The following is a 22,414-nucleotide window of genomic DNA, read 5'->3' as shown; positions in this document are numbered from 1 at the left end:
CCAAGCTAGCCACCTTAGGTGGGGTTGATGCCGATGCAGACATCGCCACCAGCAGTGGAGGCTCGCGGCCATATAGTTCCTTTAAGGGCGATGTGCCTAGCGCGGCGTGGTGGAAACAATTAAGGGACAGTTCGGCCCACGGCAGTAGATTACACCATTTAGAAGGGCGATCTGCATCGAACGCACGCAGATATTGCTCCAAATCTCTGTTTCGAACCTCCGTTTGGCCGTCTGTTTGAGGATGGTAGGCTGTGGAAAAATGAAGTTTGGTGCCGCTAAGACGGAGCATCTCTTCCCAAGTGGCATTCGAGAACACCGAGTCTCTATCAGACACCAACGTCTTCGGAAATCCATGGTGACGTACCTCAGTGTTAATGAATAAGTGCGCCGAACCACCACCATGATCGTCGTGTACCCTCTAGATGGGGAAAGTCCCGTAATGAAGTCCATGGACACATCTTCCCATACCTGCGAGGGAATCGACAGTGGTTGCAGCAATCTTGCAGGCTTCTGAGTTGAGTACTTAGTTGATTGACACACGGCACAAGCCTCGACAAATTTCCTCACATCTTTGAGCATATTTGGCTAGTAAAATCCCGCCGATAACAGACAAAACGTTCTCTCGTGCCCGGGATGGCCAGCAATAGGCGAGCAGTGATGTTCAGCCAAGAGAAGTCGCTTGAGCTTGGAATTGGAGCTGAGGAGGATAGGACACTTGAAATAAACAAGGTCGTATGCGAAGGACAGATGAGCCGGAGCCGTCCCTGTTGCGATCTGAGCGACCAACTCACGCAATTCAGATAACTGTGAGGTCTCTTGTCGTAGTAATTCCAACAATTGAGGTACCGGGTGAGCACTGGCTGCTAAGAAGGTCGCTCTGTCCGATTCTGCCGGGAGCTGTTCGTCAGTTTCCTCCCCGGTGTCGCCCAAGTCGCCATCGTCAACCCGACGCGACAAAGCTTCAGCCGCCTTATTCGTGCTGCCCTTTTTGTACTCGATACTGAACCTATACCCCATCAATTTCCGCACAGAGAGTTGATGGTCCGGAGTCTGGACTATATGCTGCAGGAGATCCTTCAAACTCTTTTGATCGCTTCGAATGACAAACTCCCGCCCGAGAAGGCATTGTCGCCATTTCTGCACGGCCTCTACTATGGCATAAAGTTCCTTGTGGTAGGTCGATGCCACGCGGCGACGCAGACCCAATTTCTTACTGAAGTAAGCGATCGGGTGCTTATCCTGGATTAGCACTGCCCCGATGCCAACATCTGAAGCGTCTGTCTCGAGGCAAAACGGTTTGTCAAAATCTTGCAGGCTAAGGACAGGGGCTGAAGTCATCGCCTTCTTGAGACTCGCGAACGTTGCATCCGCCGCCGGCGACCACAATAAAGCTTCCTTTTTTAGTAAATCTGTGAGGGGTGACGCTATCAGAGCGTAATTAGCAACGAAACGGCGATAGTATCTTGTCAAACCCAAAAAATCTCGCAATTGCTTGACTGATTTAGGTTGCGGCCACGACGTCATTGCTGCAATCTTTGCCGGATCAGCTTTCAGGCACCCTTCTGTCACCAAATGACCCAAATACTCCACTGTGGTACCGCAAAAAGAACATTTGGAAAGCTTGACAAAGAACTGATGTGTCTGCAGCAGCGTCAGCACGTCAGCTAAATGGGAACAGTGCTCCTCCAATGTAGGGCTGTAAACAAGTATGTCGTCGAAGAAGACGATAACACATTTCCTTAGTAGGGGCTCGAAAATTCGGTTCATGGCAGCCTGAAAAGTCGACGGGGCATTAGTGAGTCCAAACGGCATAACCAAGAATTCAAAATGACCGACGTGGGTTCTAAAAGCCGTCTTGAAGACATCCGCGTCATGCATGCGGATCTGATGGTAGCCCGAACGTAAGTCCAATTTAGTGAAATATTTTGCCCTGCCGAGCTCATCAAACAGTTCGTCCGCAGTTGGTATGGGAAAATGATCCGGGACCGTTGCCAAGTTAAGGGCCCGGTAATCAATGCAGAATCTGAATGTCCCATCCTTCTTCCAGATAAGGAGGACCGGAGAAGAGAACGGGTTGTGACTTAGTTGAATTATCCCTTGCTCGAGCATATCCTGCACCTGTTGCTCGATCTCGTTCTTCTGAAAATAGGGGTAACGGTAAGGCCGCACATTGACCGGTTTAGAGTCAGGAAGCAGGTGGATACGGTGGTCAAAATCTCGATAAGAATGCTGACCGTTGTTGTCGCGATTGTACCCACAACATTAAATGGGCGAACCTTAGTGCCTCCGGCCAAGGCATGAAGATGCGACAAATCGGCAGTGATACGCGTTTCACATTCCTCACTGCAATCAGATTCCTCAACCGTGTTGTCGCCGTCATCCTCACCCACATAAGACAACATCTTTTGTTTGCACACATGGCCCGGCGCCCACTTTTCCGGGCAATGGTAACATAGTCTCTTCCGTGAACGCTCTGCCTTTTCTGCGTTCGAAACTCGAATCGGTCTGAAGCTCGGTCTCTGGGAATCCCGTGCCGACGTGTCTGGTTGGCCGGCTGGGGCGGCTTGGCTTATGGCCGGAGCCCTGTTATCGCGGCTGCTCCACTTACTACGGTTCTGTGGGGGGTGTCTCTACTCCTATGACGCAGCCAATCGCAAGGCCAAAGCCATCGCCTCCGCTAGAGAGCCCGGCTGCTGTAACTCTACCTTCTCTTGAATCGGCTCCTTAAGGCCAGTTATAAAAATAGGAATCAGTTCCTCCTCGGAAAGACCCCGTACCCGATTAAGATAGCGTTCAAACGCATCGTGATATTCCGCGACCGTCCCTGTCTGCACCAACTTGGATAACGGTCCAATGCAATTTCGTAAGCTTTGTGGATCAAACCTGTGTCGCACATCCTCCAAGAACTCCCGCCACGTCACCACAGGGTTATTATCTCGGTAATTAAAGATCCACTCAGTCGCCGGAGGTTGAAAAAGCATAACCACATAGTGAAGGCATTCATAATCCGACATCTGCAGGTGGTCGAAATAGTACTCAACCCTGGAAATCCAATTTGTCGCGTCGGAGCCGTCGAAACGGGGCGCCTTCATGGAGAGGTCCTTGGGTCTATCAGTTCTGGCGCCCGTGTTATTCGTGCGATGCAAAGGGGAGTCCCACGATGTTGGTTGACGGTATCCCCGGAAGCCCCTATCGAGCTCTGTTGTGATGCGATCAGCCGGTCTATCCCAGCTCGTGCGAGGCCGCGGGGCCGTGTGCGTGCGATAAGGAATCGCGCCAGAGCCAGGCTGTGCGAGCCCTATCTCTCGCCTGTGTAAATCGCGACCCGCGCCCCTCCACCGGCGGAAAGCCCCACCACGGACACGCCTGTCGTGGTTGAAAACCGGGGGCCCTTCCTCATCGGCCGACCATACATCCCCCTGGGAACGAGACCCATCGATGTCCCCATCGTCCGAAAAATATGGAGGATCCGGTTCGGGAAGGCGCGTGGCCTCCACCCGATCGAACCTTCTATCTGACGCATCCAGTCTAAATTCCATCTGATCCAATCGTGCCATAATTTTGTCCAGCGCCGACACGGTAGGGTCGAACGCCCCCGATGCAGTGCGTGGCACGCTGCTCGTCTCCGGGTCGTCGCGCCGAATCCTCTGCGATCCGTCACCGATGCGGCCACTCGCCGTGAAGCGTCGGGGCTGATCGGTCCCCAATTCCTGGGCGTTGCCTCCGGTAAGGAGGCTGGTCGGCGGTGCTTGATCACAATGAAAGGTACCAGTTGTTATGATTCTAATTCCTCACGTGTAAACTTCACACGCAACCAAGAAACAGTTGTCGTCGTCGTCGAGGGCCCAAGCGTTGGGTCGGCGGCGAGTCCGGTTAAAGGGTGGCTGAGCGCAAGTGAAGACTCGTCGGCAACCTGAGAGAGTGTTTCTTGTGTGCTACTCAATTGAGCCAAAATACATTAATTTCATCGATAATCAATTGATTACATTGTGGCTCTATTTATACTAAAACCCTAGGGTTGGTTCGACCTATCCTAATACGTTCGGGAAAGAACCAACTAAGAAAACCCGAATTGGGCTTATAATTTGCCCGACTCAAATATAATTAAAATAACAAGAATAATCCCAAAAATAAGTTAAACAAAAATATTAAAACAATAAAACAGTAACTAACGAATTAGTCGCAGCCTAGGCGACTTAATTCGCAAACTTCGCCGGCGCCTTGATGCGATCCCGCGGTCTCAGCGTCCTCGTCGCGGCTGCTTCCTTCTTCTTGTGTTGTCGCGACGGAGATGCTTCCTGAACAGCCGTGTGTTCCTCCGCCTCAGGGACAGTTGCCTCCTCTGCCTCGGGGGCACCCGTATCACGTACCCAGCCTCCTCACCAACTGGGTACAGCCCTTTGAGCGATGTGCTCTCCCAAGTATCACTTCTGTGCGTGATTTGGATGGGAGAACTAGTTCTCGTCTGCAGGACACATGAACGTGATCGTCGTAAAAAGCTGTTAGCCATTTTCAAGAATCGTATGTGCAGAACTGCAATGCAGGTCGTGTGATTGAACGAGTGGATTTACCTCGACTCCATGTAGAAGCGCGCTGCTGGAGATGAATCCGGGAAGCTGTGATAAAGTTATAAAAGAACAACCATGTTCAATATGAAGTTCTTACAGTTTAATTTGGGTAAATTTTAAATACACTAAAAGTGCAACGGGGTGCGGGGGTTAAACCTCTTCGTTGAACATTGAAATCGCTCGTTGCAAAGCTTCAGTGATATGAAGGGGGTACAGCTCATGAAGATTTGCAGGCTTTACCCCCAATCTATAACTGGATGGTGGTACCGATGTTGCTGCAAAATAAAGCTAGTCGAGATAAGCCTTCAAGAACAGTAATGCAACGAGCGAGAGAGAGAGAGAGATTCGCACCTAGCAATCTGTTATCGAGGAAATCAGTAACTGTTTGAACTGGAACCACAAAGTCACCCCCACCCATCAGAGCCGCTTTCCGCTCAAATGTTCTCTGGACAGTGAATGATGGCGTACATGTGCAGAGGATGAGAGATTTCGAAATCAAAAGTCGAAACTTAATCTTGTTTATAATAGTTCAGGAAACCATTGAAATCAGCCAGATCAGAAAGTACCTGGAACTCTACCCCTGCAAGAAGGCCAGTCAAGTTTAAATCTTCAAAATCTTTTGACGACACGTTACTACTAGTGCTGCATTTGCCCACCTAGATGAACGTCGAGAAAATGACATGCCATTGATACAAAGTTCGGATGGATCAGTGCTGGTAAGAACCACCTGCATAGTAATTGTTTGATGTGGCTGTCAATCACGAATGTTGTGCGAGGAAACCCAGTTTCACATGGTATCGATAATATACAGATTCTAACCATCATTGCTAATTGCAAGTCGCTTCTTAATCAAGAAGTGGGAATAGGTGATAACATGGATTTTATACGTCCAAGGATGCCTATATAGTGCGAGTATGAACAGCAGACTGTCGTAAAAATGATGAGGTACAAGAACGATAAACAATACCTGGCCTCCAGGGCACATGCAAAAGGAATAACAACTACGAGTTACTGGCTCCATATTCGAGAGTATGCTTGTATCTGTTCCTTCAACATACCGAGCAACCTGGTAATCAGCTACTGGTACTTTCCCACGCCCACATCGAACCTCGTTGGCTAATCCAGAATACTGCAAAGATCATCACTTTAGATGCACAGAATAAGACTGTCAAGGCTTTAATTTGAGAAGCAGCAGACAGTTTGACTCATACAATAAAGTCCTCCGTTAAAAGGGAATATCAAGGAAGCCGTACGTAACTTTAGTCTAGTAAGTGACCAACCTGTATATCATTTATCAGTTCTTGAGGATGCTCCACCCGCAAGCCAACCTGTAAAGTTCACAAAAAATGAGCTTATATGTATTCGTAGCAGTTGCTGCAAATGAACGTAGCAAATACGACAATCAAATTAAAATACAACATTATGTTTCCTGTATTGTTATGTTTTGCTTTTTATCACCAATAATATAAATTATTGATCATAATAACCTTCTTGTGAACAGTGAACACAAGAAACAATAAATTTGGACAAATCATTCACTGAAGATAAATTGCAATGTAACTTGCAAGAGGACTGAAAAATAGTGAGAGAGAAGAAAAATCATAACAAGAAACTTACAGCAAAATCCTTATGAACCACATTCACATTATGAGAAAGAAGCATTTGATAAGTGTCGCGCGCAGAATGGCCCCACTGCAAGAACTATGGCATCACATCCCAACTTCTGCGAACTAGAGTCGAAGCTGCCTCTTGAATCAGAGATTTTAACACCTGAAACAGTATCACCATTGACCAGCAGATCATCCACTCTCATCCCAAATCTAATGGTTACCTGAGCATATTGATTATTGGCAAATGAAACATTAAGAGGAAAATCAACCGAGTATTGATAGCTATACAGGAACAACCCTACAACTGGTTATAGAAGAGCAAAACACACAAAGGAACTCACACCCAATTCTTGCAGGTAGTGTTAAAAATTTTGAAGTAGCGGAATCAATCTGTCAGTTCCAAGATGAGGTTTCCCATCAACCAATATACAACATGGGGCTCCAAAGTTAACCTAAGTATTCAAAACCTATTCATGCAAAAGATAAAGCCAAAGGAAATGACCACCAATGTAAGTAGCGGATATGTTGCAAGAAGCAGTAAGTTGAAAATATCAGAAACACTGCATATTGCAGGAAGCTGCACCAAATACTACGATGAGAGAGCAACGCTTACTGTTAAGACACTACTATTATTTCTTCCGGTCCTTGTTACCAGTTTCCCGTCACTCCAAGTACCTGCACCACCCTGTCATACATAAGTTTTTAATAAAATCAACCATGGCAACAAGTGCAGAAATACATTCATGGTAACAAGTCAAAATCATGGACTTGGGAAATGGGGACAGAACCTTTTGAAACAGTGGGTAATTTGAATGCCTGAGTTACGGTTAAACTAATACAGTCGCTAGTCATTTGATGGTAAGCTGACTCAACTGCTGTTACATTTTGATTATATAATTATAGGACAGATTTGCACAACCAGACCAAGGAAAAATGAGAGATGCCACAGAAACATAACCAAGGACTAGAAAACCTTCAAACTACTATATGGATAAAGATATGACCTCTCCAAAGCAGAAATTGCTTTCCACTTGCAACATTCGACGGACTATTAGAGCACTAATGTCCCGTCCTCTTTATTCACCAGCTTCCCCCCTTTCTATGAGTGTAACATCTGCACCAACTTCAGCGAGCACAAGAGAAGCAAACAAACCAGATGGACCACTACCAACAACTACTACTCTAGGTTTTCTGGTTGCAGAGAAGTTGTCAGAACCCGTAATATGATTGCTGTGAACAACTTCTGCAGATGTTGCACTTTCTTTTATCTTTTGGCATTCGCGTATAATACTCGTTAAGTCACCAAAAGTCTTGTCAAAATGCAGAAACTCTAGACACCCATTATTTGGTTCCAATTCTGAAATGAACTCCTAGGTACGAGGTTCAAGGTGAAGGAGCTTATGAACATCCATATCTACAGTATATACAAACTTTGGCTCTTTCTGCAGCTAAAGTAAGCAAATGAAAGTTCGTTTGTCTAGTAAAATTTGGTTACAACAAATTTGATCTAACATCCTCATTTGTAAATTAATAAAACATTAGAAATTTGAAGTTTCTTCAATCGGACTATAAAAGTAGCATCAACAAACATGTCATATCATATACACCCTCCGTCCAATACCAAGACATTGGTAGTGGATTTTAATGCAAAATCGGTAAAGTAGGAGAGAGAGAAAGGCAAAACGTGGTTGGAATATTGTTAATGAAAATGGGTTCCATCTTATTAGAGAGAGAAACTTACTAAAAATAGAAGATGACTAATTTTTTTTGGACGGCCCAAAACAAAAAACAGATATTGGTTGTTGACGGAGGGAATACTGATGTATATCAACCATAACACAACGAAATTATTAGAACAAAATCATATTTAATTAACATATTGTGCCCCTTTGAAGTCCTTCAAACCAAAGGCTCAATGAACAGAAAGTTGCGTCATTCTTCGAGAACAAAAGTCACAAACTATTTTGTCTGTTGATTTCAATGCTGAAGTTTTCCAGGAGAGATAAACATCTCTCTCTCTCTCTCTCTTCACCCAGGAGTACATGGTTCTGTTATCCAGTTAAAACTTTCAATTATCTCACTCTCTTAATCAAGAAAAAGTAAAGTAAAGCTGTACAAAACACACTGATTGGTGTCTGAGGCTAAGTTAGAGCTGTAAGTGAAATAAACTTTATTTGATGTCATGCTTATCTGTTTTGTGGAAGATGATGCGAGGAATTATCCTCAATGTCACAATATTTAGCAAATTTTGCAGACAATGAACCAAACAAGTATAAGTAAGGGTTAATTCTTTTTTTATTCTAGGGCGTTATTTACATTCTTATTATGTACTGCGTTTTTTTAAAATTACAAGTTTGGGAGAGACGCATGAGTGTCATGCGTCTTTTGTTAATGAAACGCATGATGCTCTTGCGTATGCTCTAGCTCTTGCGTTTCATTAGCAAAAGACGCATGACACTCATGCGTCTCTCCCAAACTTGTAATTTAAAAAAAACGCAGTACACAAAAAGAATGTAAATAATGCCCTAGAATCAAAAAAGAATTAACCCGTATAAGTAAGGGTAAGGATTTCCAAAATGAATATTTGAATAGATTCAAGTACCACTATATAATCAAACACAAAGCCACCTTTAAATTCAATTACCAAAAACCAATAAGAATATTTTCTAAAATAGCCAAACATGAATAGCATAATGTGATATTCAATGTGGATTCAGCTCATGATCATTTGCAGTTGGAATAGGGTCAGATTTGGAGCATAAACAGAAAGTTTGAATTATGTTCAATTTACATATAAATCCAAAGGGGTCGGGAGGATGGGGCAAGAGAAGTGAAAGCAAAACCACTAAGCATGGCAGAACTTCAGCTTAAACTAACACACACTGATACGGAGCAAAGGCGGCAGTAATACACTATCCACAGGATGTATGATAAAAGACCAGAGAGAGTAACTAAAGTGCACAAGGTATATGAATAAGAACAAAATGATAAATATCAAAACCAAATTAAAAGAGTCCTCTTTCGAGGCCACAGAAAACTTCCATCCACAATGATCTTTAGCAGATACCTCCTGCTATCATTGAAGCGGTATATGTAGAGTTTGTAACAAGACTCCTACTAGGAAAAGGAAATTAAAACCTACCTGCTAAATAACGATACTCAAGAAATCCTATAACATAACTTACAAGATTCCTACTCCAACTAGAAACCAATCAAAATATATCCTAAAAGAAAACTATGAAAATCTACAAAAAATACAGGGAATCGATCCCTATCACACTAAGCTGCTATTCTTAAAATTAAGAGCAACTTAAAATTCCAGTACCTAACTGTCTTGAGAAATTTATAGCCTTAAATTTAATATCCTCAACAGCACAATTAACTATCAGGACATAAGAAGTGAGGACTTGAGAAATATGAAAACAATCAACAGAACATTTTAAAGTGTATTAACACGACATACTAACAAATCAAGGAACTATGTTTTTGGTTCAATTTTGAACTCTGGTTACAAGGACATCTTATTTATTCTTCATTTATTGGTAATCATCAATGTTTTAGTTAATTAGTTAGAATGGTGAAATAGTTATTTTTAATTACAATTATTCTTTAGTTTTTTCAAACTCTTATAAGCACAGGCAGCAGACATGATATTTCCTTTCTTTTTTTATGAAAAGGTACAAGCTTTTAAACTTTGGCAAGGGTGGTCTCAACACAAGGAATATTAAGATGTGTAGGAGATTGTCCCAGTTCCAGCCCAGCACAGGCAGGCAAAGCAGGTTACTAATTGTACGTCCGCAGTGGATGGGATAGGTACAAGACTGTATTCAAATTGTGCGGCTATGGATTGCAGAAACTTTAATACTAAATCTCGCATATTTGGTAACTGAATCCAACTGAAATTCGCAATGCTAATCCATCGTCCGGTTATATTAGGAAATTACTTGGAAATCCAATGCCAATGAATTACAGGCAGGCACAAACCTGTAAATCAATGTATACGGAAAATCATAATGGCTTACTAAAAAAATCTGCAAAATCTACATGCGCCTCAATTGATACGTCTTTATTAGCCATCTAATCCACTCTTCAGGATAATACCGTTATTGGTACCGCTCCTCTAAAAATTAAGGGATTCATCACTAGAAAAGAAAAAATTAGCCTAGCCAGAAACTTCACCTCTCTCTTTTCCTAGAGCCAGGGTAAGTACTGAAAACATGTCTTACACCAAAATGTCGAAAAAAGTTCCAAATGAAGAGGTTGAGGAAAAGAATATTAAAAATAAATCAGTGATAAAAGGTTGTCCATCACTAGATTTGAACCAATCCTCAGAAGAAATGGATCTCCAGTTAAATCCTTTTCCTAACTTGACAGATACCAGTAAATTGGAGCCCTCAAAGGCATCGGAGCCTCAGCATGTGGTACACGAGGAGGAACCAGAATACAGCTGCAACTTTTGCCCAAAGAAGTTCTTTAATAAGCAAGCGCTAGGTGGACATCAAAACGCTCATAAAGTTGAGAAGGTCGGGCAAAAGCGAGCTTCACAAGGACAAGAAGCTACTTTAGGATATCCAGGTAATGTCATTAACTCCTTCCCTTTTCCAAATTCCTTCAACGAAGTTCCGAAGATGATTAAGAGCGCACACTACCCGCAATATATGGAGCATCAAGTGCAGAATGAGTGCCCAGGCTCCTTGTTCCCCATGCCTCATGAATCTGGTGTAGCTCAGCCGTTTAGATTTGGTGGCTTTTCCACTATCCCAAAACAATCCTCTAAACCACAAATGGATGCCCGTGACTACCCAGGCTCCATGTTCCCAACTTCTAATGGATATAAGGCACCGTATCCCTTTATGGAACTCAGTAGCATTTACAAAAGCGTGGAAATACCCCCTGTTATGTCAATTGGGAGAAGGACGGGTCCAATAGGACAGGGCGCAAGTACATCTAATGTGAGCTCCACAGCCATTGCAAAGAATGATAATGCAAAGCATCACAGACACATCAAGAATGCAGAGGTTCAACACCCAGAAGATGGCCTCGACTTATCATTAAAGCTGTAATCATACTGCCTCTATTTTATGCTGTTGTTTTCAATTTTAATCAATTCAATTGGATTGCTACTAATAAATGTTTTGAGTTCTCAAATGCTGCCTAGTTGGGAAAATATTTGTGAAGGGCCAAGTAATCATCTTCGCATGCATAGTAGAATTAGTAACTATGAAAGGTTATAGAATTATCAGACTTGGAAAAGGTGTTTATCTCCCCCTCCCCAAAAAAATTGAAAACTAATAAACTAGAGAATTATCTCCCCCTCCCCCCCAAAAAAATGAAAAAGAAAAAAACACTGATGCTTAAGATGCTTTCTCATAGCTTAGAACTTTTAACCGTTTGGGGCAGATAACTCTTCTATCTTGGAGTTATCTTACCTAAAATATGTGTTCTTATCATGTTTTGCTTTATCTATCTTCCCTGCCAATGAGTAAGATTTCTTGACAAAGACCAACATTCCAAAACATTGAGTCCTGTAGTGGGGGCAATGTTTTGTCACATATGATTGTATGTGGCCCCAGACTCCAAGAACAATATGCTAAAAAAGGTTACCACTTTACCTTATACTCTAATTAAATCTGCATCTGCTAGCACCCGACACAAAAAGGTTAGCACTTCGCCTTGAACAATATGCTCTTTTATTGCAAGCTAGTTTTCTTTTAAGCTACAGTTTGCTTTCGAATCATATATACTAGAACATTATCAATACCAATGGATTCCAATGATTGTTGCACATTCCTCTTAACCTTTGATCCACGTGAGAAAATTTGCACATAAAAAATCCCAATTATGCAGCTCAAATAGTTACAGTGTTCCTTTAACAGAAATAATCTACCTTTCTTGCATCAAACGATTTTCTAACCACAGTGAACGCTTCCGGTGGCAACATTGAGGAGACCTGCAAACCATTACATAAACATTTTCATAGATAGTCATAGAAAATCCAAAAGCAACAGAAGAATAATCCAATTTAGGAACATGCTTTTCATTCAAATTGATACAACTTCCATGATAAAAACACGATTTTTACCAAATGATGCATCATCAAGAACCAATTCCAAGCTCCCTAATCAAATAAAAAGCAAAAAATCAGAGCTCAGTAATTGAAATTCAATCTCTCACCGGAAATTCAAGAATCTTGGCAATCTCTCTAAGCAGAGGCTCAGAGATATCCCAGAAATCCTTTCCAGGGTCATCTTGAACCGAAACTGCGAGTCGGGAAATTCTCCAAACACCTTCTAGGGGTGTCGGAGCGGCGCTTTTAGTCTGTTTCTTTTCTCTTAACTTCTTTTTCTCCGATGGGTACCTCAACTTCCCGGTCCTTTTGGCTTTCTTAGCGCAATATATTCGAGGAAATTGCCGGACTTCGACATATTGATTGGGATTTTGAAATGAAAATCTGCTGTAAAATGTTGAGGTGGAACAATTGTTGAAGGAAAGAGTGAGATTATGCCGGGGTAATTATATGTTTCATACAAAATGTTTTACATTTGTTTCAATTTAGTATAAATAGTATTAAGTTTTCATATTTCATAAAAAAAAAATTACATTAGTGTTTTAAATTAATACATTCCATTAAATATTTTAAACACCGTTAGTTAGTTTACAATTTGTCTAACTTATCATCATAATAAAAGAATAATTAGAGATTTAATACAATTAATCACTCTAAAAAAATAACAGTCAATATCAATTCTTCCAGCAATTGATCGTGGTTTAAAAAAAATCGTCTCTCAATATACTCTATTTTTTATTGTATTTTTTTATAGAACACAAAATAAAATAAATCAATATTTCATCTTTACAAAATGGCTAATTTGAGCTTCAAACACTCAATAAGTTAATATTTATTTTTTACAAAAAAGATTCAATATATTTTTAGTTGTATTCTCCATTGTTACATGAGAAAGCTTCGACAATAAAATGAAATTCGCTAATTTGATGGTGAAAAGTGGTGATTTTTTTTCTCTGTGTTTTTCATTTTTGTGAGTAATAAAAATAACTGTGTTTGAAATAATTAATGTAAAGTTTTAATTTAAAACTTTTTGTACAAATTTGAAACATTGATGAAACTTTTTGTATGTATGATGTAATTGGAAGTAACGGTGTTAGTAGGGACATAACGGAATGTATTGTTTTGGAACACTAAGTAAACTTTTTGTATGAAATATGTAAACTTAATACTTTTTGTACTAAATTGAAATAAAGGTAAAACATTTTGTATGAAATATGTAATTATCCCGATTATGTGAGATAAACGGACAATGTACTCCCTTAAAATGGATCTATTCTTCATAGTGTTGGCAATTGAAACTAAAAATATAACATATAACTGTCCCACATCGGTGTCAAGATAAAACTGAAACTAGTATATAAGTCACATGGACTCCTCCTCCTATCACCAATTGGTTTTAGGATGAAACCCACAGATTTCTATCACATAGACCATCCATTATCCAATTGTGTTTCCAATGTGGTTGTTGTTGAGTTTCTTCTCATGAACGGACAATCTCTTTTTCACAGTTATAGTGCAATTATTGTCTCCATCTTTGGATTTTGAGTCTAACAATTTGTGTTCTTCCTTAACTAGTTATTACAGTTCTCTTCGCTACAAATTCGTTTTCTTGGATTGTCCATAAACCTTGAGGATTTATTGACATGATCTTGTGTCATGATCTTTTAAACCAAGGGTTAGGGCATTTTGCTTGCTTTCAAATTCCCTGGCGATTAATCGTTTCACACTTTCAAACCTTACCACATTGAAGTAATCATGAATGATACCTAGAACTTTTTCAGTTTGACTAATTCTTTAGATTCCATTGTTGACACTCTTATGAGAATTTTTCATTCATTTCATTTATGCCTCCATCTGGAAAACCCTCACAAATAAGGAATTTCTCAAGACCAGAGAGTATAGCTAAGACTTTTGAAACCTAGTATAGTATTTCCTTGAGTAGGCTTGATGATGAGTCCAATCAGTTCGCGCACCTATTGAAGACTTATTTTTGTAAGCTACCCATGAGAGTTGTAAGGAAACCTTGTGATCAGGCAATCGAACTACTCCTAATCGTTTTCTTTTCCTAGGTGATAATGGAACCTTCAAAAAAAAAATAATAATAACAATAACATTTTGAAAAATTCTCTTTGAGTCCTAAATTCATTTCCTACCAAAACTAAAATTTGTTTGATCAACTCCCAAGTCCCCCACGAGAGACCTCAAGGAAGGTAATGGAAGGCTTTGACCGTTATTCGAAAATGGGCATACGTAAGAATGATGCGCCAATTAGAAAAGTTAATATTACTATAAAAACGAGTCATAAAATATTCTGTAACTAAGCATTTCTTGTTACGAGTTGCAAGTGGATCGAATGCAATGTACTAAGATAGTACAGTTATGAGAAAAATAGTTGTAACAACACTAGTTTAAATCTCTAATTTCCGACCCTATTAGTCCCTTCGCAGTGCATAGGATCTATACGTGTATAAGTGGTCGGTTACCCGATACACAGAATAAGAATAAGTAATCCCCGAGAAGTGAAGTAATTAAGATCTTTATTACAAGGAGTACAAAACAATAAAAGTTTGAATATCCTAATACTTTTCAGTCTAATGACAGGATGGCACAAAGGAATATTGGACAAACAGGCTTAAGCGGAAGAGGATCTAACAACGAGGAAAGAAGTGACAAGGGTTTGCAAGGAACGAATCCACCACCAGGGTTGAGGATTGACGAACTATTCTTGCAACAGAACCCGTCGGTATTCCATGTGATAGAAAACCCGATAGATATTGAAGCTTGGGTGCATACCTTAGAATACATATTCAACTCTCTTCGCTGCACAGACCAAGAACGCATAGCTTGTGTACCCTTCCAGTTAGCTGGACCAGCCGCCTTCTGGTGGGAAGAACGGAAAATGATAATGACTCCAGTGCAACTAGGACATTTAACATGGGAGCAGTTCAAGATCGAAATATATGATAAATATATTCCCACGAACTACAATACGACACAGGAAATGGATTTCTACCATTTGAGGCAAGATCCAATATCACTGACAAAATACGGTAGAGCAGCATCCTATGACTCGCACAAAAATTCTCTCGACCAAGTGTCGGTCTAAGGAAAGTAGCTGAAGAATTTTGTGTCGGTCTAAAACATGGAATCGAAATGGCCGTGGCCTGTCACATGGGGTTGACTTACCCTAAGTCGCTCAACAGAACCTTAGAGATAGGAGCAGCAATACCAAAAGAGCGATCAGTGCTGATTGCGACACCAACGCCTCCACAGACCCAAGCTCAGATTTCTAAAAACAAACGCAAGTGGTGTGATATCCGAGCTCCTCCAGAACAGAGAACATGTTCCCAATACTTTGGAAGGCAGGCTACTCCCAGTCAAACAAGAGGACATCAGCAGAGACCCGGTCCTTGTTCTAAGTGTAACAGGATGCACAATGAAGTCTGTAAGGCTGGGAGTGACGGTTGTTATATATGTGGCAAAGACGGACATTTTGCAAGGAATTGCTCACGAAAAAATAATAATAATAAAATAAAATCCAAAGGTAAATGTACGGCAACAGAGTTTTGCGGCAGGCTAAAGCTCATGCACTAAGGCAGAAGTAAGATAACGATTAAACATGAAAAATATAGAAAGGAAAAGTTATTGCAATATTAGTTTGTTAGCAAGGAATGAGCTCCACCTCATTATAAAGGAAAAAATATTAGAAATAGAAGTAGACTAATTTTAAAAATGGATCAAAACGACAAAAATGAATTATTTTTCTGGAGACGGAGAGAGTGTAACCTAAGGTGGCATTTTACAAAGAAAAAAAATCCTCCTCATTCATGAGATTCAACGCATTGTTTTTTTTTAATATGCATTAATAAAAGAAATCTACACATTTATTCACGTAGAGATCCAATAAAAAATCCACACCATTCAGGACATTAGTAACGTGACTCGATGGTGGCTTAGTCTCATCTCAAAGAAACGAGGTATCGGCGAGACCATGTTCCACGCGCATCACGCGCTCCCCCCACTTGTCGCGCTTTCATTGGGTGGTAAAGCCCACTGGCCCCCTGCGAGTGGGATATTTTTGCTTGATTTAAAAAAATATATTTTAATTAAAAATTAATTTTTAATTATAAAAAATCAATATCAATATGTATTTTAAAAATAATAATATGTTGAATTATGAAAAAAGCTTTAAAATTTGTCAAAATATACTTACATTTTATTTTTATTTCAAATTTAAATTGGTATTTAATTAGATTTGAGTTTAGTATATATCTCATGGTATCATTGTTAGATATTTTACTTCTATAAATATTAATCTATTTGTCTCACAAAAATATATGCACTTGAAATGACACGGGAAATAATGCACAATTGGTAAAGTAAGAGAAATGATGAGAAGAATAGTTAAAGTAGTGTTAGTAGATAGTGATACACACATTATTATTAGTGTTTAATGAGTTGTAACGGTGGATCCTAGTTGTATAAGTAGTAAATAAATTGATGCATATGAGTAATAAGTTGGGTATTTTTATGGGACGGACGGAAATGGAAAGTACACATGTTTTTATGGGACTGAAATTAATTTTCAACATTATGTATTAGATTGATCATATGTAAATTTTGTTGGTACCAATCTGATTAGCCCGAACCCAGTGGCGTATCCACTTTAGAATAAGGGGTACAACTTTACCCCCAAAATAGAATACTAATACTAGGTATTGAGATGATTTTGTTAGAAAGCCTCTTTGGTCCAGTGGTTCTACTACCCATTTTCACAGTTAGCAACTTAAGAAAGTTAGCAATTGATCACACCCCTCATAATACTTATTTCAAGTTCTACTATATCATATAACTTATTTCAATTATTTTTAAAACAGTTGAAAAAATAAATTTATATACTTCTTGATCAAATTCTCAAATAAAAAAAAATATGCTCACATCTATGTAAAACATTTACAACTAGTAAAATATGTATAATTTTTTAAGAATAATTGACATTTTTCTTATAGTATTTATATCCACACGTTTCAATTCTAAGATCTGTTAATCTATTAAAAAATAATTAAAAAATATACTCAAATATTTTATGCCAAACAAAATTTATTTCCAAGTTATATAATTCATGCCTACATAAGACATTTGTATTTAAGTATTTAAGAGAACAAAAAGGATTGTTTGGATTTTTAAACTTTCATAATTGTTTTCCACATTTGTATTTAAGAGAACAAAAAGGATTGTTTGGATTTTAAAACTTTCATAATTGTTTTCCGTACCCCCGAATTAAAAATCCTGGATCCGTCACTGGCCGAACCCAAACGTTTAGAGTTGAAAATTCCTAATTCCGATAAAATCACAATCCGATCAGCTCACACCCAATTAAACCGCAATCCAAGTAAAGTTGACCTGAAACCCGTCAAACTGACCTGATTAACATGCATTGCATTATAAGAGCGAACTTACAACATAATTAGTCTATAAAACACTACATAAAACCAAGGGGATCAAGGCTACGTAGATGTGATTGGTCATCAAAGCTCACACTACAAAAAATTCGCCAATTAATGAGTGATAGATCAAATTTTGGCAGATCCGTCAATAATAACTTGTCAGTAAAAAGTTTTAGTGACGGAATTGTTAGAGTTTGTATACTAGAAATCACATTTCGAGTGATTGAATACTGTAAAACTCTTATATTATTTTCCAATGGATGAAACAGATTATTTTTGTTATAATGTTATTATGTTTTACATTTAATGAATGTTTATTGCATGTTTAAATGTATAAGTAACTTAACAAAGTCTAAGTCTTTATTTTAGTAGACCGGTTGTGGGCGTCGTCCACTTTAAGGTAACACGGCCAGTTCTGAACAAAGAAATAGAAGAATTTTACAACCCAAATAGGCCTAGACTACCTATCGTGAAAGGTTGCAATGCCAGTCCGCATATTTCTAAGCATTACGGAAATAAGATGACATTGGTGTGGTAGAGCACTGAATTGAATCTAACAGCGAGACAAGTCTTTATGCTATCTACTGAAAGACGAGGTCTTGATAATTATTTATTTCGTAATTTATGTACGTTAGCATTGAGCATACGGTATTGATTATGCACTACTTTGACTTACCAAATGGTGCGAGTTTTTCGCAACCCAATAATCCTGGTATATTGGGTAATGGTGATTAATATCTAGCGGTGCTAGGATTGCTATTATATTGAATCGTGCGTGAGGTGAGTCTCGTTTGATAACGTCCTCAAGAAACAAGGTTTTATTATTCGAAACCTAGCTAGTTGGAGTTTGATTACTCTATGAATAATAAATAAGCGTTTCTTGCTAAGTCCACTCTTGGAATTAATAATAACATTAATTAAGTTCATAGCAAACAATAATTAACTAATGAACGTTTCTATCATAAGCACGGGAAATGAACGACAAACAATGGAAACCCGGATTACTTATAATTTCAGATTTGGATGGACAGTGCAATATTACTTCTGTAGTGGCTGCTCGTAATATTCCAATATAAGCTTGTATTAAATTGTGGGTTCAATTTAATTAGTAAAAAGCTAATTGGGGAGGCCATATCCAAAACCTTTCATAGATCCCTGATAGCCTGATTGGGCCCAATATGTGAGTTAATATAAATAAGAGAATAAAGGAGACAGAAAATACACTTATTTTTAATCATAATTTTCGTCCCCCTCTCCTACACTGTGAGATATGAAATTTTCTCCTTCAGCTCTCCTCCGCGAGATAGAATTTCTCTCTTCTTTATTTAAGTCCTAGTATTCTGGTGAGATCAGCTCACACTGATATCAGCGTACAGTCCGAGAACCAGTCAGAAGATCCGTGGTTTAGTACTCAAGACATTCACGTGGAGAAGGCGCGAGCTATCTTCGATTCTTTGGAGAATCTTAAGGTAAAATAGCTAATCTGTAGAAAAGCATGTTTTAGGTTTCAATTACACTTAGGGCGTGATTTTATTCAAATTATGAGCATGATACATGAGATAATTGTGCGAATAGAATTTGTGTAAATAATCTGCTAAACAGATCAGAATTATTATGTAATTGATTTATGTATGCTTCCGCTGCCAACCCCTTCAGGAATTTCCGTCACTAAAGTTTTAGTGACTGAAACCATAGGCGACCGCTTCGCATTAGTGATTGACACGTTTCAGTCACTAATTCAGTCATTAGTTGTTGAGCTATTGAATGTCGTCACTAATTCAGTCATTAGTTGTTGAGCTATTGAATGTCGTCACTAATTCCGTCACTATTTTACGCCTTTTTTTAGTGTCAGTTATATCATGATATCATCCATATTGCTATAGCCTATAAATATCTCATGTTATGGCGTGAAGAGTTGGTCCAGATAAGCTTAGACTAGAGTGCAAACGAGAGTCACTACTACTTCACAGTTCACACCCATTGCCTCGCAGTACGAGTAGAATATAAACAATAACTGACATATAGTACTATATTATGCTGGGTATGTGAAAACATACTTATAATTCTTGGTAGCCGATTAACATGATTATGTATTGTGTGTGAGTTTTGCACGTTAATATAATTATACAGCTAGCTGGCTTGGCCGGTCTTGGTTAACGCAAATATTCTCCTTATTAACAATTTGGGTTTGTTAAGTGCATATAGTATGGCACATTATTATATTGTTAAATATTTATACCTAATTTAATATCTTATGATCTTTCCTCGTGTTGATATATTTGCTGAACTTGGAGTATCAATACCCTTTCAAGAAGAGTTGTTTTCTTAAGTTTATACATTCAGATTTTAGGATTTCATATCAACAGATATGACAAATAACGTCAATTTAAAATGTCAACACAATGTCAATTGATTGACATTGTTGAAGTTGCATTGACGTTATTTGTCATCTGTTGACATCAAATAATCTAACGATGCAAATCATAATCTGGAGTTTGCACAATATATAGTTTGCATTGGATTATTTCCCTTCCCTCCATATATATGTATAAAAGGCGATAGCATAAAACATTAATGCCGAACGTTAATCGTATCTAAGCAAAAAGGCAAACTATTGACTGATTTATTCATATTGGCGTTTCCTTCCAAAAAAACAAAAGACAAGAATTTGGATTTTGTACAATGTCATTTGTAAAGCGTGTGTAGACTAATACTAAACCCATAAAATATCACACACCAGATTCCTTGATAGACACACTCACAATTGTAAACAATTGAGGAACGATTTGAGTAGCAAGAACAATCGGTTGAAGATTGGAATGAAATTGTAAAGGAAATTTTATTCACTGGAATGAGAAAAACGAGAGAGAGAAGATGAGCTACAGTGTAAAACTAACTAATGAATTAGCTATTTAACAGAAACTAACGGCTAGTTTCAATCCTACGGCTAGGATTAAAACTTGACTAACAAACAGATCTAACGGCTGCTGAAACGAGTTGTCATAACAGCCGAGCTGCCGAGCTGCCGAGCTTGCCGAGCTTGCCGAGCTTGGTGCTTGAGCCATCACAATCTACCAACAAACTCCACCTTGATTGCTCAATCACCAACCAAACTCTTCCTTTCCAGTCCCACTAGTTTCAAACATAGCAGAAACTTTTCCTTAGGCAATGGTTTAGTCAACATGTCTGCCGGGTTCTCTGAAGTATGAACTTTGAAGACTTTCACATTGCCTCTTTCAATCTCCTCCCTGATGAAGTGATACCGCACATCAATGTGCTTTGATCTCTCGTGATAAGCTTGATGCTTGGCCAGAAATAGGGCACTATTATTGTCACAGCCAACTGCTATCGCCCCTTGCTCAATCCCAAGATCAGACAACATTCCTTTCAACCAGAAACTCTCTTTGATTGCAGCAGCAAGTGAGATAAATTCTGCTTCCGTTGTGGAAAGTGCCACCACACTTTGGAGACTTGATTTCCAGCTAATAGCAGACCCAAACATTGTGAATATGTATGCCGACTGAGACTTTCTGTTGTCTAAGTTCCCAGCAAAGTCCGAGTCACAATATCCCACAATAGCATCAGCTCCACCTCCATCATTCACTCCATATAGAATGCCTACATCCCCAGCACCCCTTAGATACCTCATCAACCATTTGAGAGCAATCCAATGTTCTCTTCCATGATTTGCCATAAACCGGCTGACAACACTTGTGGCTTGTGCTATATCTGCTCTGGTGCTGATCATAGCATACATAATGCTCCCTACTATATTAGCATAGGGTATCTTCATCATTTCTCTGGACTCAGCCTCACTGTTGGGCCTCTGATCAGCCTTGAGCTTGAAGTGCATTGCTAGTGGAGTAGCCACTGCCTTCATATTCTCCACCTTGAACCTTCTCAGCAACTTTGATATATAATCAGATTGTGTGAGCCACAATTGCCTTTTAGCTCTATCTCTGATAATGTTCATGCCTAAGATTCTCCTTGCTGGCCCGAGGTCTTTCATTTCAAACGCAGCATTGAGTTCATCCTTCACTTCTTGCACTGCCTTCCTGCTAGCTCCAGCAACAAGCATGTCATCTACATAAAGTAGAAGATATGTAGGATGTATGCCCCCTTTTCTGACATATACACAGGAGTCATAACTTGATCTCTGAAAACCAATCTTGATCATATAATCATCAAAAGTCTTATTCCACTGTCTACTAGCCTGCTTCAAACCATATATACTTCTTCTCAGCAAGCATACTTTATTTTCATTCCCTGGTTTGATGAAGCCCTCAGGCTGGGCCATGTAGATTGTTTCCTCTAGTCCTCCATGTAAGAAGGCCGTTTTCACATCAAGCTGCTCCAATTCCAGATCCAACTTAGCAACCAAAGCCAGCAACATTCGAATGGAAGAATGCTTTACAACCGGTGAGAAGACCTCATTGAAATCAACTCCATGCTCTTGAGTGAATCCTCTAGCCACTAACCGGGCTTTAAATCTGATCTGATCACCCTCAGCACCTTCAAGCTTCTTTTTGAATATCCATTTACAGCTGATAACCTTCCTTCCATCAGGTTTCTCAACCAATATCCAAGTGCCATTTTTTAGTAGAGAATCAATTTCATCCACCATTGCTTTCATCCACTTTTCCCATTCTTTGCTCTCCATTGCTTCCTTATATGAGGATGGCTCTATATACTCAACATCTTCAGCCACACATAATGCATAAA

The 22,414-nt window shown here is 39.5% G+C and overlaps 2 protein-coding genes and 1 pseudogene across 2 annotated transcripts; 1 reads left to right on the top strand and 2 right to left on the bottom strand.

Annotated features, from left to right (window-relative positions):
* Positions 1-3,924: 3,924 nt before the first annotated feature.
* Positions 3,925-10,255, bottom strand: LOC121752772 (annotated as a pseudogene).
* A 155-nt stretch (positions 10,256-10,410) lies between these two features.
* LOC121752771 lies at positions 10,411-11,241 on the top strand. The gene has a single exon (XM_042147865.1). The coding sequence runs from the start codon at positions 10,411-10,413 to the stop codon at positions 11,239-11,241; it is 831 nt and encodes a 276-aa protein (XP_042003799.1).
* Positions 11,242-11,946: 705 nt separating this feature from the next.
* On the bottom strand, positions 11,947-12,691 carry LOC121752770 (the record flags this gene model as incomplete). Its single annotated transcript, XM_042147864.1, has 2 exons — positions 11,947-12,128; positions 12,353-12,691. Coding segments are annotated over 2 exons (420 nt in total), but the record flags the coding sequence as incomplete, so codon positions are not given.
* Positions 12,692-22,414: the final 9,723 nt, after the last annotated feature.

This window comes from Salvia splendens, chromosome 10, assembly GCF_004379255.2.
Source record: "Salvia splendens isolate huo1 chromosome 10, SspV2, whole genome shotgun sequence".
NCBI lineage: Eukaryota > Viridiplantae > Streptophyta > Magnoliopsida > Lamiales > Lamiaceae > Salvia > Salvia splendens.
This window is presented reverse-complemented; position numbering and strand designations above follow the sequence as displayed.

Bases quoted from the DNA above. Each gene is read 5' to 3' on its own strand.
- LOC121752771 (XM_042147865.1), top strand. From the start codon at position 10,411: ATGTCGAAAAAAGTTCCAAATGAAGAGGTTGAGGAAAAGAATATTAAA.